This window comes from Schistocerca americana, chromosome 3, assembly GCF_021461395.2.
Source record: "Schistocerca americana isolate TAMUIC-IGC-003095 chromosome 3, iqSchAmer2.1, whole genome shotgun sequence".
Lineage (NCBI taxonomy): Eukaryota > Metazoa > Arthropoda > Insecta > Orthoptera > Acrididae > Schistocerca > Schistocerca americana.
Genome location: NC_060121.1, coordinates 380,285,362 through 380,312,533, shown reverse-complemented (window position 1 = coordinate 380,312,533; position 27,172 = coordinate 380,285,362). Strand labels below are relative to the sequence as shown.

General features: G+C 43.2%; 1 protein-coding gene across 2 annotated transcripts in view; it reads right to left on the bottom strand.

Moving 5' to 3' along the window:
• The window catches only part of LOC124606086 (RAB11-binding protein RELCH homolog), a 134,266-nt gene that overhangs the window by 19,764 nt on the left and 87,330 nt on the right, over window positions 1-27,172 (bottom strand). For both annotated transcript variants that reach the window (XM_047138051.1, XM_047138052.1), the window contains exon 18: window positions 18,757-18,919. In XM_047138051.1, the coding sequence (XP_046994007.1) occupies window positions 18,757-18,919 (163 nt within the window). The remainder of the gene's footprint in view (window positions 1-18,756; window positions 18,920-27,172) is intronic.

Sequence of the window (27,172 nt, the reverse complement as noted above, 5' to 3'; positions counted from 1 at the left end):
CAACCGATCCCTTCTTCTGGTCAAGTTGTGCCACAAACTTCTCTTCTCCCCAATCCTATTCAATACTTCCTCATTAGTTATGTGATCTACCCATCTAATCTTCAGCATTCTTCTGTAGCACCACATTTCGAAAGCTTCTATTCTCTTCTTGTCCAAACTATTTATCGTCCATGTTTCACTTCCATACATGGCTACACTCCATACGAATACTTTCAGAAATGACTTCCTGACACTTAAATCAATACTGGATGTTAACAAATTCCTCTTCTTCAGAAACGCTTTCCTTGCCATTGCCAGCCTACATTTTATATCCTCTCTACTTCGACCATCATCAGTTATTTTGCTCCCCAAATAGCAAAACTCCTTTACTACTTTAAGTGCCTCATTTCCTAATCTAATTCCCTCAGCATCACCCGACTTAATTAGACTACATTCCATTATCCTTGTTTTGCTTTTGTTGATGTTCATCTTATATCCTCCTTTCAAGACACCGTCCATTCCATTCAACTGCTCTTCCAAGTCCTTTGCTGTCTCTGACAGAATTACAATGTCATCGGCGAACCTCAAAGTTTTTATTTCTTCTCCATGAATTTTAATACCTACTCCGAATTTTTCTTTTGTTTCCTTTACTGCTTGCTCAATATACAGATTGAACAACATCGGGGGGAGGCTAAAACCCTGTCTCACTCCCTCCCAACCACTGCTTCCCTTTCATGTCCCTCGACTCTTATAACTGCCATCTGGTTTCTGTACAAATTGTAAATAGCCTTTCGCTCCCTGTATTTTACCCCTGCCACCTTTAGAATTTGAAAGAGAGTATTCCAGTCAACATTGTCAAAAGCTTTCTCTAAGTCTACAAATGCTAGAAACGTAGGTTTGCCTTTCCTTAATCTTTCTTCTAAGACAAGTCGCAAGGTCAGTATTGCCTCACGTGTTCCAGTGTTTCTACGGAATCCAAACTGATCTTCCCCGAGGTTGGCTTCTACTAGTTTTTCCATTCGTCTGTAAAGAATTCGTGTTACTATTTTGCAGCTGTGACTTATTAAGCTGATAGTTCGGTAATTTTCACATCTGTCAACACCTGCTTTCTTTGGGATTGGAATTATTATATTCTTCTTGAAGTCTGAGGGTATTTCGCCTGTTTCATACATCTTGCTCACCAGATGGTAGAGTTTTGTCAGGACTGGCTCTCCCACTGCCGTCAGTAGTTCCAATGGAATATTGTCTACTCCGGGGGCCTTGTTTCGACTCAGGTCTTTCAGTGCTCTGTCAAACTCTTCACGCAGTATCTTATCTCCCATTTCATCTTCATCTACATCCTCTTCCATTTCCATAATATTGTCCTCAAGTACATCGCCCTTGTATAGACCCTCTATATACTCCTTCCACCTTTCTGCTTTCCCTTCTTTGCTTAGAACTGGGTTTCCATCTGAGCTCTTGATATTCATACAAGTGGTTCTCTTTCCTCCAAAGGTCTCTTTAATTTTCCTGTAGGCGGTATCTATCTTACCCCTAGTGAGATAGGCCTCTACATCCTTACATTTGTCCTCTAGCCATCCCTGCTTAGCCATTTTGCACTTCCTGTCGATCTCATTTTTGAGACGTTTGTATTCCTTTTTGCCTGCTTCATTTACTGCATTTTTATATTTTCTCCTTTGATCAATTAAATTCAATATTTCTTCTGTTACCCAAGGATTTCTACTAGCCCTCGTCTTTTTACCTACTTGTTCCTCTGCTGCCTTCACTACTTCATCCCTCAAAGCTACCCATTCTTCTTCTACTGTATTTATTTCCCCCATTCCTGTCAATTGCTCCCTTATGCTCTCCCTGAATCTCTGTACAACCTCTCGTTCTTTTAGTTTATCCAGGTCCCATCTCCTTAAATTCCCACCTTTTTGCAGTTTCTTCAGTTTTAATCTACAGGTCATAACCAATAGATTGTGATCAGAGTCCACATCTGCCCCTGGAAATGTCTTACAATTTAAAACCTGGTTCCTAAATCTCTGTCTTACCATTATATAATCTATCTGATACCTTTTAGTATCTCCAGGGTTCTTCCATGTATATAACCTTCTTTCATGATTCTTAAACCAAGTGTTAGTTATGATTATGTTGTGCTCTGTGCAAAATTCTACCAGGCGGCTTCAAAATTGATTAATTTTTCTTTCTACGAACTGTCTACTTATCTACACTGAAGGACTGAAGATTTCTCTTAACTGTATGACAAGTAAGAATGTTCACTGTAAATCTGTGTCTATTCTAGTCAAGTCCGCTAAAAAAATTAGAAGAAAAAAATTGGGTAGTTGCAAATTTATGTACATTGGTAGGAAGGGGTGTCATGAACAACTTTCTAAAATTGGGATCAGTGGGTATTAGTGCAGGGGTGATGGAGGAGAGTGGGGTAGGTGTTAGGTGGGCATTAAAAGGTCATTTTTTTATGTCTCTCCCAAATAACTCAAAAACCGTGGTTTATAGTGAAAGTGTTTTCCATTACAAAATTAAACTACACTAAATTTCGCACATAAAAGGTCCTCTTCATTTTTTATTGACCTAGTAGTTTTTTCATTGCAGGGGATGGGAAAAAAAAAATCACAGGATGTTAAAAATAGTGTTTTAATGATGTGAAATTAATGTGTAATCACACAATGGAAAATACAGGATAGCATAATGATAATATTATGAAAAGGGTACATTGCTACTCATTGTGTAGAGAGGACGATGAGTCAGTCTCTCTAGTCGTCTACCACCTCCCACATACCCACCGTCTGGCCACAAAGGAGCACAGCCCCACCGTTCAGTACCATCCACGAGTGGGGCAAGTAAATCTCATTCTCTACCATGGTTTTAAATACCTCTCATCATCCTCTAAAATGAAGAATATCCAACCCACTATCCTTTCCACCCCTCTCACAGCAGTGTTATGCTGCCTATAGAGCTTATGCAATAGCCTTATTGATCCCCACTCCATCCCTGCTCCCAATCCCTTTGTCTTACGGCTCCTATCTCATACACCCTCCCACCATGACCTACTCTAGTCCAGTCACAAGCATCTTCTATCCAGCCATGTGTTCTAGAAACTAAGCTGCAACCACTGTGCTGCTTTCTAGATGGGCATGACATCCTGTCTGTCCGCTGAATGGCCACGAAAAACTGTGGCTAGGAGATAGCTGGACCACCCAGTTGCTGGAAATGCTGCCCAACACAACATGCCTCACTTCAATGAATGCTTCCCAGCCTGCGCCATCTAGATCCTTCCTATCAACACCAGCTTTTCTGAATTGCACAGGTGGGAACTCTCCCTGCAATATATCCTATGTTCCTGTTAACTCCCCTGGCCTCAATCTTCGCTAATCCCTATCCTTCACCAACCCCTTCCCTGCTTCCACTCTGGCACTACACAGTCTTCTATTGCTCCATCGCACCCACTAGTCTTTTTCCCCTCTTCTACTTCTCTCCCTTCAGCTCACTTTACCCCTCCCCTCCTTTCAAACTTTCTGCTACCCTTCGTCTACACATCCCATCTTCCTCCCTATCCCCACAACCCACAGATTGCTTCTCCCATCAGTCACATTATTTGTATGCAGTCTGGCCTTAGGAGCCACAGACAGTGATATATATAATAGAGGGAAACATTCCACATGGGAAAAATATATCTAAAAACAAAGATGATGTAACTTACCAAACGAAAGCGTTGGTATGTTGATAGACACACAAACATACACACACACAAAATTCAAGCTTTCGCTACCCATGGTTGCTTCACGAGAAAAGAGTGAAGGAAAGGGAAAGACGAAAGGAAGTGGGCTTTAAGGGAGAGGGTAAGAAGTCATTCCAATCCCGGGAGCAGAAAGACTTACCTTAGGGGGAAAAAAGGACAGGTATACACTTGCGTGCGCGCCCACACACACACACACACACACACACACACACACACACACACACACACACACACACACACACACATCCATCCGCACATATACAGACACAAGCAGACATGTATAAAGGCAAAGAGTTTTGCAGAGATGTCAGTCGAGGTGGAAGTACAGAGGCAAAGAAGTTGAATGACAGGTGAGGTATGGGCAGCACCAACTTGAAATTAGCGGAGGTTGAGGCTTGGTGGGTAATGGGAAGAGAGGATATATTGAAAGGCAAGTTCCCATCTCCGAAGTTCAGTTAGGTTGATGTTAGTGGGAAGTATCCAGATAACCCGGATGGTGTAAGACTGTGCCAAGATGTGCTGGCCGTCCACCTAGGCATGTTTAGCCACAGGGTGATCCTCATTACCAACAAACACTGTCTGCCTCTGTCCATTCATGCGAATGGACAGTTTGTTGCTGCTCATTCCAACATAGAAAGCTTCACAGTGTGGGCAGGTCAGTTGGTAAATGAGATGGGTGCTTTCACACATGGCTCTGCCTTTGATCATGTACACCTTGCGGGTTACAGGACTGGAGTAGGTGGTGGTGGGAGGGTGCATGGAACTGCCCCCGGTGTAAAACCTGTCCCATGCACCCTCCCACCACCACCTACTCCAGTCCTGTAACCCGGAAGGTGTACACGATCAAAGGCAGAGCCACGTGTGAAAGCACCCACGTGATTTACCAACTGACCCGCCTACACTGTGAAGCTTTCTATGTGGGAATGACCAGCAACAAACTGTCCATTCCCATGAATGGACACAGGCAGACAGTGTTTGTTGGTAATGAGGATCACCCTGTGGCTAAACGTGCCTTGGTGCACGGCCAGCACATCTTGGCACAGTGTTACACCGTCCGGGTTATCTGGATACTTCCCACTGACACCAACCTATCAGAACTCCGGAGATGGGAACTTGCCCTTCAGTATATCCTCTCTTCCTGTTACCCACCAGGCCTCAACCTCCGCTAATTTCAAGTTGCCACCACTCATACCTCACCTGTCATTTAACAACATCTTTGCCTCTGTACTTCTGCCTCGACTGACATCTCTGCCCAAACTCTTTGCCTTTACATATGTCTGCTTGTGTGTGTATATGTGCGGATGGATATGCGTGTGTGTGCGAGTGTATACCTGTCCTTTTTTCCCCCTAAGATAAGTCTTTCCGCTCCCTGGATTGGAATGACTTCTTACCCTCTCCCTTAAAACTCGCATCCTTTCGTCTTTCCCTCTTTCCTGATGAAGCAACTGTGGAAAGAGGGAAGGAGAGGGAAAGACGTGTTCTAGAAACTAAGCTGCAACCACTGTGCTGCTTTCTAGATGGGCATGACATTCTGTCTGTCTGCTGAATGGCCACGACAAACTGTGGCTATTCCCTCTTTCCTGATGAAGCAACTGTGGGTTGCGAAAGCTTGAATTTTGTGTGTGTGTGTGTGTGTGTGTGTGTGTGTGTGTGTGTGTGTTCGTTGGGTCTCTATCAACATACCAACGCTTTTGTTTTGTGTGTGTGTGTGTGTGTGTGTGTGTGTGTGTGTGTCATTTCTATTTTAGGAGGAGGACTGTTGTGCGAAACCTCAAATGTATAGGTTTTTTTGTTGTGCCTGTCTGTGACACACTGTCTCCTCTACCTGGTATGTAGTGATCTATCCTTTTCATAAAATTAGTGTTTACTGTTAAATGAAGTGGGTTAAGAACAAATACAGAATGTGTATACCATGTCTAGGTGCAGTAGAGCTAAATTGTATTCTGGAGCAGTAACAGAGTGGAGGAGCGAAGTGGAGCATAGAAGTATGAGGAAAAGTGGGTTGTCAGAATGTGATCATGCAATTTCCTTCATCACAGGTCTGCATATCGAAGAGGGAGCAGGAGATTCACCAATCTGGCTACCCCACTACATCACATGAGTGTTTTGCAAAGTTACACCAACCCTCTGAAGTGCACCGTATGAATCACTGGCAAAGCAGTGTACAGACATACCAGGGAATATTTATTATCCAGAAGGTGTGTTAACACTTCATGGAATACAGATCTGACTTAGTAATGATACTAATGTAAGAAATGCACATGGGCAAAATCCACGTAAATCTCTGCTCAGTGTTCTACACTGCTAAAGGGAAAATTGGTTCTTAGTCATGCTGTATGGCAGCTGTAGCATTTCTATTTACAGACACTCTATATCTCCCCAGCATTTCCTATCCAGTTCTTTTATGTGAGAAGACAAAATAACTTCACTGAGCTCATGTGTATACAGAGGAGTTACTTTCAGTTTATTAAGTGAGTACTTATTTTCAATCGTTAAGTGAGCTTCTATGTAATGTACATTCCTATGAATAAAGGCTGAGAATGCAAAGGTGATGCTTCAGTGACTTTTGTAATTTGGTGGGAAAGGGACTGGATCAGTAAACACTTTCTGCATTAGCATTATTATTAAATCATATCGCCGGCTGCGGTGGTCTAGTGGTTCTAGGTGCGCAGTCCGGAACCGCGGGACTGCTACGGTTGCAGGTTCAAATCCTGCCTCGGGCATGGATGTGTGTGATGTCCTTAGGTTAGTTAGCTATAAGTAGTTCTGAGTTCTAGGGGACTGATGACCACAGAAGTTAAGTCCCATAGTGCTCAGAGCCATTTTTAAATCATATCTGTATCCTCGTAATGTTAATACCATTCGTGGAAAATTAACATTCTCCAGGCATGTCTGCACACTGTGTCGCCAATGATTCTTAAGGTGTGCTGCAGAGGGTTGGCATAACGTTGTGGAACACCATGTAGTTAGTTACTTCATGTGGCATAGTGGGGTAGATAAGAATGGGGAATGACCTACTTTCTTTTCAGTTTGCAGACCTATGATGGAGGGAATTGCATGACCACATTCCAGTGATCTAAATTCCTTCATGCTTCTACCCTTCACAACCATTCTCTCTCCCCCCCCCCCCCTCCCCCCTCCATCCTGTTACAGGCCCAGAACACAATTTATCCCTTAGAACAATTCTACTGCATTTAGATGTGGTATAGACAACTGTCATTTGTTCTTAACCCACTTTATTTAACATTAAAAATCAATTTTACAGTATTAAACACTTTTTAATAATCTGCAATTTTCCCATCCTTTGCAGTGCAGAAACTTGTAATCCAAGAGAGAAAATGAACAGGATCTTCTCCATAGGAAATTTAACGTAGTTTAATTTTGTACTGGGAACGATTTTTGCTACAAGCCACAGTTTTTGAATTAATCAAGTAAAACATTTGAAAATGACCTTTAAATGCCCCTCCCCCCACCCCCACCTACACGATAGTATATTGTTCATGCTCTCCTCCCTACCACTGTACAAAAAATTGTGCCTACAAGACTTTTTCCCCTATTCTATTGTTTCTGGCCTTCACTCACTGGGCTATTCCTATGAAACATAGATAATTGTTACTTTATAATACGTATTAATGTGGTAACGTAGTTATTAATCCTTTGGTAGTTACTAGGGTCAAATGTCCTGTCTGTCCGGCTGGCTAAGAGGATGAACATTGTGCGGCTCACCAGTGGGCGGCTGACACAACCCTACGACCACTGCAGGCCAATCAGACGTTCCAGTGCACACAGAAGCAGTCTTTAATAATACTCTTTATAAAATCAGTATCACACTATGCAGTCACAGTGGTTTGAGTTTCTTTTAGCCACAAAAGAGAACTTCAAAACTAATCCAAGTCTTCTGTTGTAAGTTTATCCTGAGGGTGACAAAAAAATTATTTTATAAAAATTGTAATAACTTTTTTATTTGTTTGTTTGCATGGCCATCATCCACAGGAAGAACAGAAATATTCGTTTTGTATATAAAAAGTGCCTTTTCTTGTTGCAATGCATTTTATTTCTTCCAGGCACATTCCACATTTTACTTTGAGGCATCATTCTACGTTCCACTGAAGATAACTTCAAGTAAAAGGTGAAATGTGTCTGTAAGAAATAAAATACATAACAGCAAGAAAAGGTGGTTTTTATTTACAAAACGAATATTTTTTATTTGTAGTTGCAAAATTCTGTAACTTAAGATTTACATTACTGATATATTTGCCTATAATCTTTTAAAATCTCATTAACACCAGACAAATAGATTTCAAGATAAATAGTTTTAAAGAGAACAGTTCCTAGTTTCCTAGTGAAGACACCCATTAACTGGCCGTACATACCGCACTGTTCTGTTTTTGTAACATCTGATATGTCAGTTCATTAGGATAATTCATGTGCTTTAGACTATTTATGTTTATATAATAGAGGGATACATTCCACGCGGGAAAAATATATTTAAAAACAAAGATGATGTGAATTACCATACGAAAGCGCTGGCCGGTCGATAGAAACACAAACAGGCACATGTATACACACAAAATTCAAGCTTTCGCAACAAACTGTTGCCTCATCAGGAAAGAGGGAAGGAGAGGGAAAGATGAAAGGATGTGGGTTTTAGAGGAGAGGGTAAGGAGTAATTCCAATCCCGGGAGCGGAAAGACTTACCTTAGTGGGAAAAAAGGACGGGTATACACTCGCACACACACACATATCCATCCACACATATACAGACACAAGCAGACATATTTAAAGACAAAGAGTTTGGGGAGAGATGTCAGTCGAGGCGGAAGTGCAGAGGCAAAGATGATGTTGAATGACGGGTGAGGTATGAGTGGCGGCAACTTGAAATTAGTGGAGATTGAGGCCTGGTGGGTAACGGGAAGAGAGGATATATTGAAGAGATAGTCCCCATCTCCAGAGTTCGGATAGGTTGGTGTTGGTGGGAAGTATCCAGATAACCCGAACGGTGTAACACTGTGCCAAGATGTGCTGGCCGTGCACCAAGGCATGTTTAGCCACAGGGTGATCCTCATTACCAACAAACACTGTCTGCCTGTGTCCATTCATGCGAATGGACAGTTTGTTGCTGGTCATTCCCACATAGAATGCATCACAGTGTAGGCAGGTCAGTTGGTAAATCACGTGGGTGCTTTCACATGTGGCTCTGCCTTTGATCGTGTACACCTTCCGGGTTACAGGACTGGAGTAGGTGGTGGTAGGAGGGTGCATGGGACAGGTTTTACACCGGGGGCAGTTACAAGGATAGGAGCCAGAGGGTAGGGAAGGTGGTTTGGGGATTTCATAGGGATGAACTAACAGGTTACGAAGGTTAGGTGGACGGCGGAAAGACACTCTTGGTGGAGTGGGGAGGATTTCATGAAGGATGGATCTCATTTCAGGGCAGGATTTGAGGAAGTCGTATCCCTGCTGGAGAGCCACATTCAGAGTCTGGTCCAGTCCCGGAAAGTATCCTGTCACAAGTGGGGCACTTTTGTGGTTCTTCTGTGGGGGATTCTGGGTTTGAGGGGATGAGGAAGTGGCTCTGGTTATTTGCTTCTGTACCAGGTCGGGAGGGTAGTTGCGGGATGCGAAAGCTGTTGTCAGGTTGTTGGTGTAATGGTTCAGGGATTCCGGACTGGAGCAGATTCGTTTGCCACGAAGACCTAGGCTGTAGGGAAGGGACCGTTTGATGTGGAATGGGTGGCAGCTGTCATAATGGAGGTACTGTTGCTTGTTGGTGGGTTTGATGTGGACGGACGTGTGAAGCTGGCCATTGGACAGGTGGAGGTCAATGTCAAGGAAAGTGGCATGGGATTTGGAGTAGGACCAGGTGAATCTGATGGAACCAAAGGAGTTGAGGTTGGAGAGGAAATTCTGGAGTTCTTCTTCACTGTGAGTCCAGATCATGAAGATGTCATCAATAAATCTGTACCAAACTTTGGGTTGGCAGGCCTGGGTAACCAAGAAGGCTTCCTCTAAGCGACCCATGAATAGGTTGGCGTACGAGGGGGCCATCCTGGTACCCATGGCTGTTCCCTTTAATTGTTGGTATGTCTGGCCTTCAAAAGTGAAGAAGTTGTGGGTCAGGATGAAGCTGGCTAAGGTGATGAGGAAAGAGGTTTTAGGTAGGGTGGCAGGTGATCGGCGTGAAAGGAAATGCTCCATCGCAGCGAGGCCCTGGACGTGCAGAATATTTGTGTATAAGGAAGTGGCATCAATGGTTACAAGGATGGTTTCCGGGGGAAACACATTGGGTAAGGATTCCAGGCATTCGAGAAAGTGGTTGGTGTCTTTGATGAAGGATGCCAGACTGCATGTAATGGGTTGAAGGTGTTGATCTACATAGGCAGAGATACGTTCTGTGGGGGCTTGGTAACCAGCTACAATGGGGCGGCCGGGATGATTGGGTTTGTGGATTTTAGGAAGAAGGTAGAAGGTAGGGGTGCAGGGTGTCGGTGGGGTCAGGAGGTTGATGGAGTCAGGTGAAAGGTTTTGCAGGGGGCCTAAGGTTCTGAGGATTCCTTGAAGCTCCGCCTGGACATCGGGAATGGGGTTACCTTGGCAAACTTTGTATGTGATGTTGTCTGAAAGCTGACGCAGTCCTTCAGCCACATACTCCCAACGATCAAGTACCACGGTCGTGGAACCCTTGTCCGCCGGAACAATGACGATGGATCGGTCAGCCTTCAGATCACGGATAGCCTGGGCTTCAGCAGTTGTGATGTTGGGAGAAGGATTAAGGTTTTTTAAGAAGGATTGAGATGCAAGGCTGGAAGTCAGAAATTCCTGGAAGGTTTGGAGAGGGTGATTTTTAGGAAGAGGAGGTGGGTCCCGCTGCGACGGAGGACGGAACTGTTCCAGGCAGGGTTCAATTTGGATGGTGTCTTGGGGAGTTGGATCATTAGGAGTAGGATTAGGATCATTTTTCTTCGTGGCAAAGTGATATTTACAGCAGAGAGTACGAGTGTAGGACAGTAAATCTTTGACGAGGGCTGTTTGGTTGAATCTGGGAGTGGGGCTGAATGTGAGGCCTTTGGATAGGACAGAGGTTTCGGATTGGGAGAGAGGTTTGGAGGAAAGATTTACTACTGAATTAGGGTGTTGTGGTTCCAGATTGTGTTGATTGGAATTTTGAGGTTTTGGAGGGAGTGGAGCTGGAAATGGGAGATTGAGTAGATGGAAGAGACTGGGTTTGTGTGCAATGAGAGGAGGTTGAGGTTTGCTGGAAAGGTTGTGAAGGGTGAGTGAGTTGCCTTTCCGGAGGTGGGAAACCAGGAGATTGGATAGTTTTTTGAGGTGGAGGGTGGCATGCTGTTCTAATTTACGTTTGGCCTGTAGGAGGATGCTCTGAACAGCCGGTGTGGATGTGGGAGAGGAAAGATTAAGGACTTTTATTAAGGATAGGAGTTGACGGGTGTGTTCATTGGCTGAGTTGATGTGTAGGTGAAGGATTCGGTGGGTGAGGGCAATGGATTGTTCAGTTTGCAACTGGCATAGGGACTGATGGAAAGAAGGGTTGCAGCCAGAGATGGGAACTTTAAGTGTAAGGCCTTTGGGGGTAATACCAAATGTCAGACAAGCCTGAGAACATAGAATATGGGAGCGTAATCTAGCTAGGGCGAAGGCATGTTTGCGGAGGGAATGTAAATAAAACTTAATGGGGTCGTTGTGGGGATGTTGTGAGGGTGACATGGTATTAGAAGGTGGGAAGTGTAACATGAGGCTGAAATGAAAATGAAAATAAAAATATATGGGGAGGGATAAGGGTGGACTGGAAAGTAACTGGAGATCTGGTGTGAACAAAGGCGAAAAGGTATTGGCTACAGCTGGGCTATGTTGGACTTGGGTTGGTAGACAACGATGTGCACACAGGTTAGGTGGTTGTGTTGCTGCCAAAACACGTTAGAGGATGGAGAAATTCGGGAAAATTTCGAAAAAACTGCATGTAATATATTAAAAGGAGTGGTTTTGTGGTGGCAGATTATGAAAATGAGGCTAACAATTGTCTGACGAAGAAATAATGATGTTAAAACCTGTGGTAAGCGGCTAAAAATTATCTGTGATGTGGGAAAAACGGAAATGAAAATAAAGCGGAAGTTATTAGAACTAGCCGAAATGGTTGTTTAAAAGGTGAAAGGAACTGTTTGTGAACTAGAAATGGTGGATTTTATAGCGGCGGTAGTGTTGAAAGTGACAAAAAAAATTTTTGGTTATGGTTTGGAAGTGGGTTACGTATTATTGAGTATATACAGGCGGGATAAAATTTTACAGCAGATTACGGTAAAAAGGAGAAGGTGAATACAAAGAGAAACTACTGGCAAAAACAGAAAGAGAAAATAAGACGACAGAAAAGATTTCGAAATGCAACAGTGACAATAACAAACGTAATTGTTGGGTTCAAATTAATGATATCAATATAATAGAAGGAAACATACCACGTGGGAAAAATATATTTAAAAACAAAGATGATGTGACTTACCATACGAAAGCGCTGGCAGGTCGATAGAAACACAAACAGACACATACATACACACAAAATTCAAGCTTTCGCAACAAACTGTTGCCTCATCAGGAAAGAGGGAAGGAGAGGGAAAGACGAAAGGATGTGGGTTTTAAGGGAGAGGGTAAGGAGTCATTCCAATCCCGGGAGCGGAAAGACATACCTTAGGGGGAAAAAAGGACGGGTATACACTCGCACACACACACACACACACACACACACACACACACACATAAATCCATCCACACATATACAGACACAAGCAGACATATTTAAAGACAAAGAGTTTGGGCAGAGATGTCAGTCGAGGCGGAAGTGCAGAGGCAAAGATGATGTTGAATGACAGGTGAGGTATGAGTGGCGGCAACACCGGCTGTTCAGAGCATCCTCCTACAAGCCAACCGTAAATTAGAACAGCATGCCACCCTCCACCTCAAAAAACTATCCAATCTCCTGGTTTCCCACCTCCGGAAAGGCAACTCACTCACCCTTCACAACCTTTCCAGCAAACCTCAACCTCCTCTCATTGCACACAAACCCAGTCTCTTCCATCTACTCAATCTCCCACTTCCAGCTCCACTCCCTCCAAAACCTCAAAATTCCAATCAACACAATCTGGAACCACAACACCCTAATTCAGTAGTTAATCTTTCCTCCAAACCTCTCTCCCAATCCGAAACCTCTGTCCTATCCAAAGGCCTCACCTTCAGCCCCACTCCCAGATTCAACCAAACAGCCCTCATCAAAGATTTACTGTCCTACACTCGTACTCTCTGGTGGAAATATCACTTTGCCATGAAGAAAAATGATCCTAATCCTACTCCTAATGATCCAACTCCCCAAGACACCATCCAAATTGAACCCTGCCTGGAACAGTTCCGTCCTCCGTCGCAGCGGGACCCACCTCCTCTTCCTCAAAACTACCCTCTCCAAACCTTCCAGGAATTTCTGACTTCCAGCCTTGCATCTCAATCCTTCTTAAAAAACCTTAATCCTACTCCCAACATCACAACTGCTGAAGCCCAGGCTATCCGTGATCTGAAGGCTAACCGATCCATCGTCATTCTTCCGGCGGACAAGGGTTCCACGACCGTGGTACTTGATCGTCGGGAGTATGTGGCTGAGGGGCTGCGTCAGCTTTCAGACAACACCACATACAATGTTTGCCAAGGTAACCCCATTCCCGATGTCCAGGCGGAGCTTCAAGGAATCCTCAGAACCTTAGGCCCCCTGCAAAACCTTTCACCTGACTCCATCAACCTCCTGACCCCACCGACACCCTGCACCCCTACCTTCTACCTTCTTCCTAAAATCCACAAACCCAATCATCCCGGCCGCCCCATTGTAGCTGGTTACCAAGCCCCCACAGAACGTATCTCTGCCTATGTAGATCAACACCTTCAACCCATTACATGCAGTCTGCCATCATTCATCAAAGACACCAACCACTTTCTCGAACGCCTGGAATCCTTACCCAATGTGTTACCCCCAGAAACCATCCTTGTAACCATTGATGCCACTTCCTTATACACAAATAATCCGCACGTCCAGGGCCTCGCTGCGATGAAGCATTTCCTTTCACGCCGATCACCTGCCACCCTACCTAAAACCTCTTTCCTCATCACCTTAGCCAGCTTCATCCTGACCCACAACTTCTTCACTTTTGAAGGCCAGACATACCAACAATTAAAGGGAACAGCCATGGGCACCAGGATGGCCCCCTCGTACGCCAACCTATTCATGGGTCGCTTAGAGGAAGCCTTCTTGGTTACCCAAGTCTGCCAACCCAAAGTTTGGTACAGATTTATTGATGACATCTTCATGATCTGGACTCACAGTGAAGAAGAACTCCAGAATTTCCTCTCCAACCTCAACTCCTTTGGTTCCATCAGATTCACCTGGTCCTACTCCAAATCCCATGCCACTTTCCTTGACATTGACCTCCACCTGTCCAATGGCCAGCTTCACACGTCCGTCCACATCAAACTCACCAACAAGCAACAGTACCTCCATTATGACAGCTGCCACCCATTCCACATCAAACGGTCCCTTCCCTACAGCCTAGGTCTTCGTGGCAAACGAATCTGCTCCAGTCCGGAATCCCTGAACCATTACACCAACAACCTGACAACAGCTTTCGCATCCCGCAACTACCCTCCCGACCTGGTACAGAAGCAAATAACCAGAGCCACTTCCTCATCCCCTCAAACCCAGAATCCCCCACAGAAGAACCACAAAAGTGCCCCACTTGTGACAGGATACTTTCCGGGACTGGACCAGACTCTGAATGTGGCTCTCCAGCAGGGATACGACTTCCTCAAATCCTGCCCTGAAATGAGATCCATCCTTCATGAAATCCTCCCCACTCCACCAAGAGTGTCTTTCCGCCGTCCACCTAACCTTCGTAACCTGTTAGTTCATCCCTATGAAATCCCCAAACCACCTTCCCTACCCTCTGGCTCCTATCCTTGTAACCGTCCCCGATGCAAAACCTGTCCCATGCACCCTCCTACCACCACCTACTCCAGTCCTGTAACCCGCAAGGTGTACACGATCAAAGGCAGAGCCACACGTGAAAGCACCCACGTGATTTAGCAACTGACCTGCCTACACTGTGATGCATTCTATGTGGGAATGACCAGCAACAAACTGTCCATTCGCATGAATGGACACAGGCAGACAGTGTTTGTTGGTAATGAGGATCACCCTGTGGCTAAACATGCCTTGGTGCACGGCCAGCACATCTTGGCACAGTGTTACACCGTTCAGGTTATCTGGATACTTCCCACCAACACCAACCTATCCGAACTCCGGAGATGGGAACTTGCTCTTCAATATATCCTCTCTTCCCGTTACCCACCAGGCCTCAATCTCCGCTAATTTCAAGTTGCCGCCCAGGCCCCCACAACCGCACTAGTGGTCGACTGTGAAGAGCGGACAAATTGAATAGCTGGCCGGCGGCCATTAGAGTGGTAAACTGACGCGCGGATTTCGAATGTTTATACATCGCTTTTGGTTATAAAATGCCTTCCCTAGAGTTAGGTCACAAACATAATGCCTCATTTAAATACGTTACTACAATATATTTTTTAATTTATGAACAAACAGCAACTAGTCACTGTTTATGAATTTATATTACGTAGTACATGGAATCACCCGTAGCTAAAAGTTATGCACTGGACCCCTAGCATTTTTCGTAGTTCATTTCGATAGATGTATGCAAAATGCATCATAATACTCGAAGATTTGCCCACTATGTCAATAGATATTATTTCTGACTCTACCTTGCTTTAGATTTTATGACGAAAAGTGCGTTATATATGGCGTAGTGCTTTGGCAACTCACGACCAAATTATCAAGTTTCAACCTAACCTAGACCATGAAAACACTACCGATCAGACAGCAACAACAAACAAGACTTCAGGCAGGCATCCAGTATCGCATTAGTCACAATATTTACTTTCAAAGATGTACACTTCACTTTATATGTGTGGTTTTTTCATATAATAAATAAATTTCAACAACTGTTCCATCAAGAGAAGTTGTGAAATCAGATTACAATTACACCCATTCAGATGCATTTTATAACGATAAAAAACCTGCTAACTCAAATTTTGTGTTGCTTGCATCTCAACTTTTAAAGTTAAAATAAAATGTGCTTCACAAAGAAAAATTTATCTTCTGCTGTATATGGTCTGGAAAACGAAAGATGGATAGAACAGCATCATCTTTCAGCTTTCTGCGATTTACGTAATTTTCAAGGAAACAACCTTCTTCAAAATGATCGGAACATATAAAATGGTATTCTGTCGGTCGGAAATCTTGCCTCCTTACAGCGTGTAACCATTTTTGTAACAGCTGTGGTTTTGAGAAAGGAAACCTGCAAATATATGCACAGACATTATGCTAATACCGTGTTACAAAAACATTTACTAAGCAAGTGCACTGACATACAAAACAACTTAAAATATCCACATACCTGTGAAATGTAATATTCGTTCCTTTCTCGAATTTATTTGTACAATTAATCGCTGCACAACTCTTCACCATTGTACTTCTTTTGATTGGAACGTACAGACAGTAGAATTATGAGTAACAAATACTGTATGTTCGCCCCAACAAATGTACAACGTTGAATCAGGGTCTTCATAAACAACAGTACTACACAACACATCAGACTACCACCACTATAATGGCGTCCAGCCGAAGGTTCAAATTATCCCGCGACTGCAGCGCCATCAGTGAGTCTAGTTATTTTTTACAAGGTCTTTGTTGCCGTCACTCATACCTCACCTGTCATTCAACATCATCTTTGCCTCTGCACTTCCGCCTCGACTGACATCTCTGCCCAAACTCTTTGTCTTTAAATATGTCTGCTTGTGTCTGATATGTGTGGATGGATATGTGTGTGTGTGTGTGTGTGTGTGTGTGTGTGTGTGTGTGTGTGTGTGTGTGTGTGTGTGCGCGCGCGCGCGCGCGCGAGTGTATACCCGTCCTTTTTTCCCCCCTAAGGTAAGTCTTTCCGCTCCCGGGATTGGAATGACTCCTTACCCTCTCCCTTAAAACCCACATCCTTTCGTCTTTCCCTCTCCTTCCCTCTTTCCTGATGAGGCAACAGTTTGTTGCGAAAGCTTAAATTTTGTGTGTATGTATGTGTCTGTTTGTGTTTCTATCGACCTGCCAGCGCTTTCGTATGGTAAGTCACATCAACTTTGTTTTTAGACTATATATGTTGTGTCATTTGTCTGTGTAGGTTAGGAAATCAAATTGTACCTACTAGATTGACTGGTGAGCAGAAAGGAATGATGAACAGGTGAAAGCTGTACACTTTCCGACATCACAAAGGACGGCAGGTAACAGTGTTGTCAGGAATGTTGAATTGCACACAACAGCAAGTTGCTATTCTATTGCGCACCTTTACTTGCTACCATTATCAGGCGTGCATGACTATCCTTAACTATTAGAACTTCCTCCCTGCCGGACATAAACTAATACCCGTAGCTGTCTGGAAATTCACTTGCTGGGCTGACATGTATGCCCATGGCCATCTGGATGCTCTAACTGCACAGCATACATGTAAATCCATAGCCACAAAAGGTTTAAGCTAAGAATAATAAATAAACATCATAACTTCAAAAGCAGCAGCTTTCTCCAAACAGCAGCTCTTCTGTTAATTTTACTAAGCTATATTAAGCTTGAAACATTCCGAGTAATGTATTTTGCCAATTTATTTATTTTATTTAGCTTATGGCATGTAACACATCATATAGAAAGGACATAAAAATCATAAGACACAGAAATAAAGAGTAGTCACAGTGTGTAACATATAGTTGTAGATATAAAAGTGTTTAAAAATACTGTATATAACAAGCAAAAGTTCACAAGCAAACATCCAGATTTGTGACATAGTCTATTGCACTTTCAGTCGCGGTCAGAAACTCATTGGGGTCTCCTGCAAAACGTCTCAGAGGGCGATCTTCCACGATGTGACGAATCGTCTGCCGGTCCGCACCGCAGTCACATCTCAGGGTGGTGATTTTACCCCACCTGTGGAGGCTGTCTGCACATCTTCCGTTATTTGTCCGAATTCGATTCAGGGTCGTTCCAGAGGTTGCCAAAATCCGGGTTGAGAGGATGCATATTTTTTGCCTTTTTTAAAGAGGGGTGTCTGGAGCGCAATCTGTTCATCTCCAGGGCAGGAACATCCTTATGGATTGGCAGTTTCTCGTTGTTCAGCACTTTTCCATACTCGCATAAGAGAGCGTTCTCTCTGCGCAGGTCCGGTGGGGGAATGTTGCTCAGTATAGGTAGCCAGTGTAAAGGCGTTGGCTTTATTGTTCCTGATATCATCCTCATTGTGTAGTTTAGTTGAGCATCGATCAAGCCTGTGTGTTTACTGTTTAGCCATACCGGTGCGGCATATTCTGCTGTTGTGTAGACAAGTCCCAGAGCCAAAGATCTCAGTACAGCCGCGGAAGAGCCCCACGTGGTCCCACATAGCTTCTGTATGATATTATTTCGAGTTTTAAGTTTTGCGGCTGTATTACGTAGGTGTTCCTTGAATGTTAGGGTTCTGTCAAAGGTGACGCCTAGATATCTGGGGTAATTATTATGGCCACAGATATCTAGGCATCACCTTTGACAGTGTGATTTTAGCATTCCTGCATTATGTATGTTAAACATCAATTGTAATAACTTTTAAATTGCATTCTTGTTTTTTAAAAAACATGCCAATGGTTAATTATTAATTTAATACCTACCACCTGTTTTGCTATGTTAATGTATGCACTGACTAGTTCATTACCTCTAATAATGCCATTTCATGATGGAATGTACTGAACATGACGAATTTAATGAATGAGTGAAAAGGTAACTAACAGTAGAGAAAGACCCTCTTTCCTACATTTGATGTTGTCTTTCTTAGAATTCACAAGACACAAACTCATTCAGTTCTTATGTATATATGTATTGCTTAACAGTTTATAATAAATACTATGTAACATACCTCAATCCCGGTAATAAAGCTGTACTTATAGCCTGTTTAGACAATGGGCAAGACACTGCAGATGAAAAAGCTTCAATTAGGGCCTTAGCCAAGTCCACACGACGAGTTGCGTTTGACAGTTGTGAAGCAAAAGCTGCGGTTCCAGCTAACTGTGGCAAAATTACTGTAAACACAAAAGAAAAATATTGGTAATTTAGCCGAGTTGAAACCAGTTCTATCAATGGTGAATATAAGAGGTGAGTCAATACATGTTTGAACCATGGCAACAAACAGTCATTGCTTGACAGTTCATGCGCGAGTGTGATTTTAGCATTCCTGCATTATGTATGTTAAACATCAATTGTAATCACTTTTAAATTGCATTCTTGTTTTTTAAAAAACATTCCTTTAATACAGTCCTTATAACTATTCTGATTGTCCAACAAAATTGGTCCATGATTTTATACAGAGAAATTGGAAAATTGCCTGCAGCTGGACAGTTAATAAAGGAGTTGAGTGTCAGACAATTGAGTGTTAGACAAACTTTATTTGTGAATATTTCATGTATTCTAATACATTTATAACTTTTAACTAGGAGAATATCATAATATAGGGGCCTAGTCTGAGATTTGGTGAACGAAATTAAAAGCAACCCTGAAGTAGTGATTCAGGTAATGAGCAACATCAGAACTTTATGCAGATGATGAAAAATTCAAGATAGAGATTCTGGTGGTAAGTAAAGTATATCAACAGCAAGACACAATCAATACTTTCATTGTACAACATCATTGGTAATGTTATCATTGATGTTGCCACTAAAGGGAAGTTACTGGATCAGTGTTCCAATCACCAAAGAAAGTGCAGTTAATACTCTAGAATTTGAATCGAGAACATCTGCCAATATGAGTAACTTAAAACTAGATACCCTTGTGTTGTGGAGCAACTTGAGTCACTTAATACAGACAAGTCTACTGGTCCAGATTCTACACCTTTCAGAATACACTGATGAAACACTCCGTTCTTAGCAATCATATACAACCACTCACACAATGAAAGATCAATAACTAAAGGCTGGAAAGCTGCACAGCTCATGTCGGTAAACAAGAAAGGAAATAACAGTAATCTGCTGAATCATACAGCCATAAACTGATGCCGATTCGTAGCAAGATTTTGGAACATGTACTGTGTTTGAACATTACGAAATACCTCAAAGAAAATGATTTATTGACACACAATCAGCATAGACTAGGAAATATTCTTGCAAAACACTGCTGGCTCTTTATTCACAAGAAGGAATTAATGTTACTGACAGGGATTTCAAATTGATTCTATATTTCAAGATTTCCAGAAGGCTTTTGACACAGATCCTCACAAGCAGCTTCTGATCAAATTGTGTGCCTATGAAATATTGTTCAGTTGTGCAAATGAATTTGTGACATGGCTGGTGAATCAGAAGTGGTGTCTAGGGGTTTCCCAATAAAGTTTTGTAGGCCCTATGCTATTCTTAATCAATATAAATTATTTAGGCAATAATCCAAGCAACCATCTATGATTCTCTGCATATGTGGCATGCATTTAGTGTCTAATACAGATATCAGAAGATTAAAATGAACTGTCTAAGTCATTTTGCAAGATGTCTGTATGTGAAATGTGACAACTGACCCAACAAAATAAAAAAAAGAGAGTCCCCTCCATATGAATATTAAAAGAATCCATTCAACTTTAGTTACATGATCACACAAATTTAAAAGATATTGATTCAAACTAAATACTTAGAAATGCAATTCTGAACAACTTAAACTTGAACATTACATAGAAATTGTTGTGGGGAAGGTGAATCAAAGATTGTGTTTTATTGGCAGAACACTTAGAAGATGCAACAGATCTACCAAAGAGACTGTCCTTCCTCTTCTGGAGTAGTGTTTTGCAGTATGGGATCCTTATCGTCTAGGATTGATGGAGGACACCGAAAAAGTTCAGAGAGGGCAGCTCGTTTTGTAAGGTTGCAAAATAAGGGAGAGGTTTTCATGGATATGACACACGAGTTAGGGCGGCAATACTTAAAACAAAGGTGTTTTTAACTGTAGAGAGATCTTAGAGATCTTTTCTAGAAATTTAAATCACCAATTCTCTCTTCCCAATGCAAAAATATGTTACTGGCACCCACCACATACAGAGAAACCACTATAATATAAAACAAGAGAAATCAAGAGCTTGCACAAAAAGATTTTGTGTTCATTTTTTCCACATGCTTTTCAAGAGTGGAATGGTCAAGAAATAGTCAATGAGGTTCTATGAATCGTCTGCTGAACACTGAAATGTGAATTACAAAATAATGATGTAGATATAGTTGTACACATAGGGGTGTTGTAAATACCAAGCAACCTTCGAAGTGAAATCACAAAATGTCAAAGACATCAGAAACTACAGTGAGTGTGGCATGGATAATCTGCCAGTGTGTCTATGTGGTGCCACCGAGCAGCAGCTGTCCACATTAGGTACCGACGAACCAGATAGTAGTGTGGGCAGCCACACAAAGTAATAGCAATGCTCCAGCTTCGTTTGTTTTGTGAGAAGCAACAGGATTACTAAAAATAAGTAAAAATAGTGAAAAAATGTACTGTCTCATGTAGCAACATGTATCTGAGTCTTGTCTTGGGTTTATCAACAACATAAAAATGAATAAATACTACTGTGAAAGTCAACAGGGTTTATAAATTTTGAAATAATGAACCAGGGTAGGCTCAATGGATAGCTGTGAAATGAAAGTGAACATCATAACTTCAGTACTCGAAGCTTCAGTGAAAATGAATAGTCAATTGGTTGTGATTAAACACAGTATTGAAGACCCGGAAGTTGAACTTATGAGTAGCATCCAGTCATTGGAAAATATTAAGCTGATACTGAAAACAAGCTGAAGTATGAGACCAAATGTAATTCAATGGATTAAATCTGGTTAAATGGCAAAATTAGGGATGATATCAACAAAACAGAGCAAAAGCTAAGAGCTGAATGTTCCATACTGGAAGTAATTAAAGTGTGCAAATACTGCCAGCAACAAGATAATATGATTAAGTATAACAGACTAAATAAAGCAGTTATAAAAGTATATGTCAATACAGGTTAGTATTCTACAGTTTCACAGGTAAAAGATATTTTATCAGTGATTGTGGTAATGGAAGATTTGCATGAAATAGTTAGGAAATTGCAAGGAAGAGATGATAACAAAATGAAAGTGTTTCCTATTTCATATTATTATGTTATGTTCTGCCATCAAACACCAACACAAAATACAGTTAAAATTACAAGTTATTTATTACGATGTTGTTGCTGGTTATTGTGTTGTCGATAGTATTGATGGTTTTATTTGGAATAATGCTGAAGTGAATTTGAATGAAATTGTTAATTCTGGACATGATAATGATGCAAACAGTGAAGTAATATTGATGATGTAGTTGACTTTTCTGATAATGCTGGACATGTAGAAGTGGTAAAAGTTCAAATCAGGTGTAATAAATGGCGTAGTAAAATTTGAAACTCTGAAATCTAGTGCATTCATATCAAATTTAGGGACGCATTAACGGAAACTGTTACAGAATATCAAGTAGCTTATGAAATTATGGTAATCGAAGATTTGCATGAAATAGTTAAGAGATTGCAAGAAGAGACGATAACAAAATGAAAGATGATTTTCTTCACAGAGACAGACATGGTATGCCAAGAATAAGAGGGACTGCCAAAATTTTGCATGCAGCAGACACAAGTGTTTTATTGGAAAACCAAAATCATATTTATGTTGTTCTCTTTGATTTTAACCAAACATATAACATGAAATAAAATAGAATATGCTCAGTGGGTTAGCACTCTTTTCTGCAGACCCCTTCATATGAGGAGAAGCATTGTTATCAGTAGGATAGTTCTCACTATTTAAAAAAAATACCCTGTATAGTGTGTTTATTTGCATTGTGTTAAATTACAATAGATGACTGCGTGTGTGGTCAAGATGTAAACTGGATAATGCGATATATCACTAATTTCTTTATTCCAGAGATCATGTTGAGCTCAGAATTCAGTCTAATGACTAAGTCCTTTTGTATTGTATGTACAATGAAGCCTTCTTCCGAAAAGGAAACACACACAATATCCATTAACACAAGCAAGCACACCTGTGCGCACTTGACTGCCATCTCTGGCAGCTTGGACTGGAATGCAACTGTCACACAGAGTGGATGCAGCAATCTGATGGTGGTGGGGAAGGGAAAGGCAATGCAGGGTACATAAGACTGCCAAAAGATTCAGTGTCAGGCGACTGTAAGACAGGGAGGTGGACAGACGGGGCATCGGGCAGTGTAAAAGGACAGGAGTGGGGAAGGAGAAAGATGGGAGGGTGCATTGGCAGAGGACAGCAAACAATGAGTGTGGGAGGACAATAATAGGAAGGAAATGATAGGACAGAGGGGGTGGAAACTGTTGGGTGGAGGGGGTTGGGACAGTGCATTACCGCAGGTTGAGGCTGGGATAATTCTGGAAGCAGAGACTGTTTCGTTATCCTGACCTCAACCTACAGTAACCTACTGTCCCTACATTCTCCACTCAACAGTTTCACCCCCCCTGTCCTACCACCTCCTAGTTATTCTCATCCCCCCCCACCGTTCCCCACAGCCTCTCAATGCTGCACCGGTTGCAGTCTTGTGACGCTTCCTACTAGTCTCTGCATGCTCTGCCAGACAGCACTCTTGTCTCCCCCCAACCCATAACCTGCTATCCCTTACCCTTCCACCAGTAACCTGCTATCCCTTACCCTTCATTGCCTCCTCCAGATTGCTGCTTCTGTTCTACATGACAGCTGCATGTCAGTCCTAGCTGCCAGACATGGCAGTCATGTATGCACGAGGTGTGCTTCCTTGTGTGAATGAATGTGTGTGTATATTAAAAACAAAGATTCCATGACTTTCCAAATGGTAAAGCGCTGGTAGATAGACACAATAATAAAAAAATAATAAAAAACAAAGAAAGAAAACAAGCACACACACAAAATTTCAAGATTTCGCAACCAACAGCTGCTTCGTCAGGAAAGAGGGAAGGAGAGGAAAAGACGAAAGGATGTGGGTTTTAAGGGAGAGGGTAAGGAGTCATTCCAATCCAGGGAGCGAAAAGACTTACCTTAGGGGGAAAAAAGGACAGGTATACACTCGCACACACACACACATATCCATCCACACATATCAGACACAAGCAGACATATTTAAAGACAAAGAGTTTGGGCAGAGATGTCAGTTAAGGTGGAAGTGCAGAGGCAAAGATGTTATTGAATGACAGGTGAGGTATGAGTGGTGGCAACTTGAAATTAGCGGAGATTGAGGCCTGGTGGATAACGGGAAGAGAGGATATATTGAAGGGCAAGTTCCCATCTCCGGAGTTCGGATAGGTTGGTGTTAGTGGGAAGTATCCAGATAACCCGGACAGTGTAACACTGTGCCAAGATGTGCTGGCCGTGCACCAAGGCATGTTTAGCCACAGGGCGATCCTCATTACCAACAAACACTGTCTGCCTGTGTCCATTCATGCGAATGGACAGTTTGTTGCTGCTCATTCCCACATAGAAAGCGTCACAGTGTAGGCAGGTCAGTTGGTAAATGACGTGGGTGCTTTCACACGTGGCTCTGCCTTTGATCGTGTACACCTTCCACGTTACAGGACTGGAGTAGGTGGTGGGGGGAGGGTGCATGGTACAGGTTTTACATCGGGTGTGGTTACAAGGGTAGGAGCCAGAGGGTAGGGAAGGTGGTTTGCGGATTTCATAGGGATGAACGAAGAGGTTACGAAGGTTAGGTGGACAACGGAAAGACACTCTTGGTGGAGTGGGGAGGATTTCATGAAGGATGGATCTCATTTCGGGGCAGGATTTGAGGAAGTCGTATCCCTGCTGGAGAGCCACATTCAGAGTCTGCTTGTGTCTGTATATGTGTGGATGGATATGTGTGTGTGTGTGTGTGTGTGTGTGTGTGTGTGCGCACGCGCGCGAGTGTATACCCGTCCTTTTTTCCCCCTAAGGTAAGTCTTTCCGCTCCCGGGATTGGAATGACTCCTTACCCTCTCCCTTAAAACCCACTTCCTTTCGTCTTTCCCTCTCCTTCCCTCTTTCCTGATGAGGCAACAGTTTGTTGCGAAAGCTTGAATTTTGTGTGTATGTATGTGTCTGTCTGTGTTTCTATCGACCTGCCAGTGCTTTCGTAAGGTAAGTCACCTCATCTTTGTTTTTATATATAATTTTTCCCACGTGGAATGTTTCCCTCTCTATATATATATATAATGGAAGGAAACATTCCACGTGGGAAAAATTATATATAAAAACAAAGATGAGGTGACTTACCGAACAAAAGCGCTGGCAGGTCGATAGACACACAAACAAACACAAACATACACACAAAATTCAAGCTTTCGCAACAAACTGTTGCCTCATCAGGAAAGAGGGAAGGAGAGGGGAAGACGAAAGGAAGTGGGTTTTAAGGGGGAGGGTAAGGAGTCATCCCAATCCCGGGAGCGGAAAGACTTACCTTAGTGGGAAAAAAGGACAGGTATACACTCGCACACACGCACATATCCATCCACACATACAGAGACAAGCAGACATTTTTAAAGACAAAGAGTTTGGGCAGAGATGTCAGTCGAGGCAGAAGTGTAGAGGCAAAGAAGTTGTTGAAAGACAGGTGAGGTATGAGTGGCGGCAACTTGAAATTAGCGGAGATTGAGGCCTGGCGGATGACGAGAAGAGAGGATATACTGAAGGGCAAGTTTCCATCTCCGGAGTTCGGATAGGTTGGTGTTGGTGGGAAGTATCCAGATAACCTGAACGGTGTAACACTGTGCCAAGATGTGCTGGCTGTGCACCAAGGCATGTTTAGCCACAGGGTGATCCTCATTACCAACAAACACTGTCTGCCTGTGTCCATTCATGCGAATGGACAGTTTGTTGCTGGTCATTCCCACATAGAATGCATCACAGTGTAGGCAGGTCAGTTGGTAAATCACGTGGGTGCTTTCACACGTGGCTCTGCCTCTGATCGTGTACACCTTCCGGGTTACAGGGCTGGAGTAGGTGGTGGTGGGAGGGTGCATGGGACAGGTTTTGCATCGGGGGCGGTTACAAGGATAGGAGCCAGAGGGTAGGGAAGGTGGTTTGAGGATTTCATAGGGATGAACTAACAGGTTACGAAGGTTAGGTGGACGGCGGAAAGACACTCTTGGCGGAGTGGGGAGGATTTCATGAAGGATGGATCTCATTTCAGGGCATGATTTGAGGAAGTCGTATCCCTGCTGGAGAGCCACATTCAGAGTCTGGTCCAGTCCCGGAAAGTACCCTGTCACAAGTGGGGCACTTTTGTGGTTCTTCTGTGGGGGATTCTGGATTTGAGGGGACGAGGAAGTGGCTCTGGTTATTTGCTTCTGTACCAGGTCGGGAGGGTAGTTGCGGGATGCGAAAGCTGTTTTCAGGTTGTTGGTGTAATGATTCAGGGATTCCGGACTGGAGCAGATTCGTTTGCCACGAAGACCTAGGCTGTAGGGAAGGGACCGTTTGATGTGGAATGGGTGGCAGCTGTCATAATGGAGGTACTGTTGCTTGTTGGTGGGTTTGATGTGGATGGACGTGTGAAGTTGGCCATTGGACAGGTGGAGGTCAACGTCAAGGAAAGTGGCATGGGATTTGGAGTAGGACCAGGTGAAACTGATGGAACCAAAGGAGTTGAGGTTGGAGAGGAAATTCTGGAGTTCTTCTTCACTGTGAGTCCAGATCATGAAGATGTCATCAATAAATCTGTACCAAACTTTGGGTTGGCAGACTTGGGTAACCAAGAAGGCTTCCTCTAAGCGACCCATGAATAGGTTGGCGTACGAGGGGGCCATCCTGGTGCCCATGGCTGTTCCCTTTAATTGTTGGTATGTCTGGCCCTCAAAAGTGAAGAAGTTGTGGGTCAGGATGAAGCTGGCTAAGGTGATGAGGAAAAAGGTTTTAGGTAGGGTGGCAGGTGATCGGCGTGAAAGGAAATGCTCCATCGCAGCGAGGCCCTGGACGTGCGGAATATTTGTGTATAAGGACGTGGCATCAATGGTTACAAGGATGGTTTCCGGGGGTAACAGATTGGGTAAGGATTCCAGGCGTTCAAGGAAGTGGTTGGTGTCCTTGATGAAGGATGGGAGACTGCATGTAATGGGTTGAAGGTGTTGATCTACGTAGGCAGAGATACGTTCTGTGGGGGCTTGGTAACCAGCTACAATTGGGCGGCCAGGATGATTGGGTTTGTGGATTTTAGGAAGAAGGTAGAAGGTAGGGGTGCGGGGTGTCGGTGGGGTCAGGAGGTTGATGGAGTCAGGTGAAAGGTTTTGCAGGGGGCCTAAGGTTCGGAGGATTCCTTGAAGCTCCGCCTGGACATCGGGA